We start from the raw sequence: 3,641 nt of genomic DNA, 5'->3' as shown, positions 1-3,641 counted from the left end.
AACAACGGGGTCATGATCTTTGACCAAAAAGACATACATAAGGATAGTGATAGTGAAAACAGTGATGATCATCTCATAGAGCTCTTGAAAGGGGATGGATATTCTGCTCTAGCTTATGAAAGCGAAGAATATCAGATCATAGAGATTATCAGTGATACTAGTGTTAGTGACGACGAGGTTACATGGTATTACTAAGCCCGACTTATAACTATTAGTGAAGATGTACAGCAGTTGCATAATTAGGAGATTTTTGGGGCACATACTTTTTGGAACAGATTGGCAGATATGGTGCATCTCTATTATATAGCTTAAGTTACTTAGATTTTGGCTCCTTAGAATACGGGAATGATTATGTTAAAACTTTCTAGGTTATTATGTTTCACCATCTATGGATATTATTTTGGATTGTGTATAGTGGTCACTTTTATATAAATGCATATTTCTTTCTTTGATAATCTATAATTTCTTTCTTCCATTTATGTTAATTTTCTGAATTATTATGCAAAATAAGTAAATAAATAAATAATATTAAAAATTGCGTAGCATTATTAAATATCATTATAATAATTTGGTGCATCTAAAAAGCTATTTTATAAAATTTTACAGTTGCATCTAAATATAATTAGGAGCAACATGTATAAATACCCCTAAATGTTTTTTGAACCTATGAAACGTAATTGCATCTAAATATAATCTGTGGCAAAATTTATAGTTGCATCTAAACATAAGTGGTTTTAGAAACAATATTTGTGTGCCCCAAAAACTAAGCAATAGATGCAATTTAAAATTAGAGACAAACTTATGGTTGCCTCTAAATATAAATGGTCTTATCACCAACGTAACATGTGTGCCCCAAAAATATGGCATTAGAGGCAACCTATAATTAGCGACTGCCTGGTGGTCGCCTCTAAATGTAAGTGGCTTTAGCAACAATTCAAGTTTTGTGCCTCAAAAGGGTGGGATTAGGGGCAACCAACATTAGCAACACCATAACTTGTCTGTCTCTAAAAGGTAGGATTAGGGGCAAAATTAGCAACACATAATTGTTGTCTCTAAAAGGTGCATTAGGGGCAACATCAATAATGGCTAAAAGGTGGATTAGGGACTATTTGCGACGGACTAATTAGAGGCAGCGAGAAAATTGCTTCTAAACACCATTAGAGGCTACAGATATATATTTAGATGCAATTTTGGATTGCCTCTATATGTAGTTTTTTTTGTAGTGTATGAACGAAAAAAGAAGAGGAAGAATCATTTAACAACCATGTTTCGTGACAGCAAAAAGGAAAAGAGCCATGAAAATTATCATTACAAAGATTAACAAGGATAGGGAAGTGGCTTGAATAAGTTTTAGGGGGGATAGAGTACTTGAGTTGATGGGTAGGTGTTTAACCAACTCAGGTTTGCCAAAGCTCAATCAAGCCGCTCTTTGATTAGACATAAACCTTTTAACATTATTTCAAGTGTAGGGGTTGCCATGGAGCCATGAATCCACCATGCATGCCTCATCAATAAACTTGTCAAAGTCGATGCATTGATTCGGGTTGAAAATTCTTCCACCAAAATTTTCAGACTGATTTGTGACTTCATTCAAGTCACCTAAGAATATCCAAGGGACGTTTTGTGGGGGTAGATTGGCTTGTAAAGAGTTCCAAAACTTGGTGCCTATCACAGGGGATACTCGGAGCGTGAACTCTCGTAATCAGAACTCCGACTGATTAAGCTTCACCTTAAATTGAGCGTGAAAATAGTTAGGCGTCCCCTTAGTGTAATATATCATTTCAACCTCATTCTTCTAAAAGAGCCATATACTGCCTCTTTTCCCCAATGGGGGAGACTACTTTATAATTATAAAACCCAAGAATATGTGAAACACTATTGGCTCTAGCCTCGTCGTTTTTAGTCTCAACCAATATGAAAATCGTCGGTTTATGAGTATGTAGAACTTTGCATGCATGAGAGAGAAATTCATTGCTATTTGCACCACGTACATTCCACATAAGAATCTTCATGTTGAAGTTAGGAAGAGGACAACGCATCTCAATAGAGGCTTTTTTAGGATGCTTCCCGTGGGAAGTATTTGTCCCACTCCTTGCAATTCCGAGCTTCCCCCAAGCTCAATACCTACTCTATCTTGAGAGGAGTCATCATTGCATGAATTTCCTTCATTGTGTGAGGAAGTTGCCAGGATCGAATTTCCAATTATAGTCCCACCACATCCTTTTGAATTAAATATAAAGAGGTAAGGTTTAGAAACTTCTCTTCATTTAATTCTTTGCTTTCTAATTGCAAGTGATGGACCATCAGGCGTCTCAAGGGAGGTACAAAAACCAGAGGGGGGGGGGGGAGGGGGATTGCCATCGGGGGAGGGGGGTTTCCATCGGGGGGGGGGGGGTGGCGACGTCTTGCATGCCTGAATTGTTGCATTCATTTGTCAATGACAAAGGCGACGATTCTTGTATTGTTATTACTGGCTTTGAAGTTGTTGACGATGGTTGAGAAGAGGACATTGTTAACTTAAATCAAGGTTTCATTAGTAGGCAAGTTAGAGGTTGTTATAGCAGTGGAGGAAGTTTGCATGGGATATAAAGAGGAAGCAGACGGGAGTGCATAGGACAAAGGTACACCATTGGGTGGTTTTTTGGCAGAATTAAGAATGGAAGGAAAGGAAGAGTAATCTTTTAATTCACACAAGTTATCCTATCATTATTGGGATTTCCCACACAAAGTTCTTTCTTTTAGCAGCAGAGTTGGTAATTTCTTGGGAAACAAAGGGTTTCTTCCTATTAGTTGGACCATTAACTTTGTTATTAGGTTTTGGGTTTTTTTTTTTGTTTTTCAAGGGGTCAAAATATTGGGAATTAGGTTTAGCAACAATAAGATTTTTCTGTTGTTGCGTGTAGGATTAAGACCCTTTTTCCTATGACTAACCATAGTCCAGGATCAAGGTTTATCCAATTTAGGGTTCGAGTTCTGTGTTGGTTGAAAGTTGGGCTTAGAAGTAGGAGATGGCCCATTAGCATTCTCGTCTGAAGACTTACCCGAGGAAGAGCATTCAGTTTGTAGCAACAATTGGCCCATTAACTAAACTTGTACATTTGTCTTTCAGATTCCCAATCCTTCCACACTTGAAGCAAAGTAAATGAATATTCTCATATTCAACCATTTGCCAAGCATTGGACACCCAAATTCGTGAAACCAATGGCCTCTTCAGATCAATCTCCAATGCAAATCTTGCATATCTGGCCCTGGTTAGGTGATTTGTAGCATAGTCAACTCTAATTGGCTTGCCTTCTATTTTGTCTATGTCAAATAGAGTGTGTTTGTTATAATACTCCACAGGCAGCTCCAGGAAGCGGATCAAACCATAATACTATTGAAAGGGTTCTCCGACAGTCTAAAATTTGGTTGCCACTTAGTAACCATGAGAATATAATCTTGAATAAACCAGGGCCCTCCCAAAAGAGCACACTTTTAATCATCCGCTAGCGAGAATCTAAATAGGAAAATATTTTTTCCCAAATCCATGGCCTCAAATTTTTTTTTTGGGCTTCCACATGATGCGCACACGTTGAGTCATAAAGGAAGACCTAATTGAAATCCTTAAGCACTTATTCATAATTGTAACTTTCCAAGGATTA

At 37.6% G+C, this 3,641-nt stretch overlaps 1 protein-coding gene across 1 annotated transcript in view; it reads left to right on the top strand.

The window, feature by feature from the left end:
- Nucleotides 1-289, top strand: part of LOC125492408 (uncharacterized) — a 3,510-nt gene extending 3,221 nt beyond the window's left edge. Inside the window, exon 2 of the mRNA XM_048634860.2 lies at nt 1-289. This exon is cut by the window's left edge and continues 41 nt beyond it. Coding sequence (XP_048490817.1) covers nt 1-195 — 195 coding nt within the window. The 3' untranslated portion in view covers nt 196-289.
- Nucleotides 290-3,641: the final 3,352 nt, after the last annotated feature.

The sequence above is a fragment of the Beta vulgaris genome, chromosome 8 (assembly GCF_026745355.1).
Source record: "Beta vulgaris subsp. vulgaris cultivar EL10 chromosome 8, EL10.2, whole genome shotgun sequence".
In the NCBI taxonomy this organism is placed as follows: Eukaryota; Viridiplantae; Streptophyta; class Magnoliopsida; order Caryophyllales; family Amaranthaceae; genus Beta; species Beta vulgaris.
This window is presented reverse-complemented; position numbering and strand designations above follow the sequence as displayed.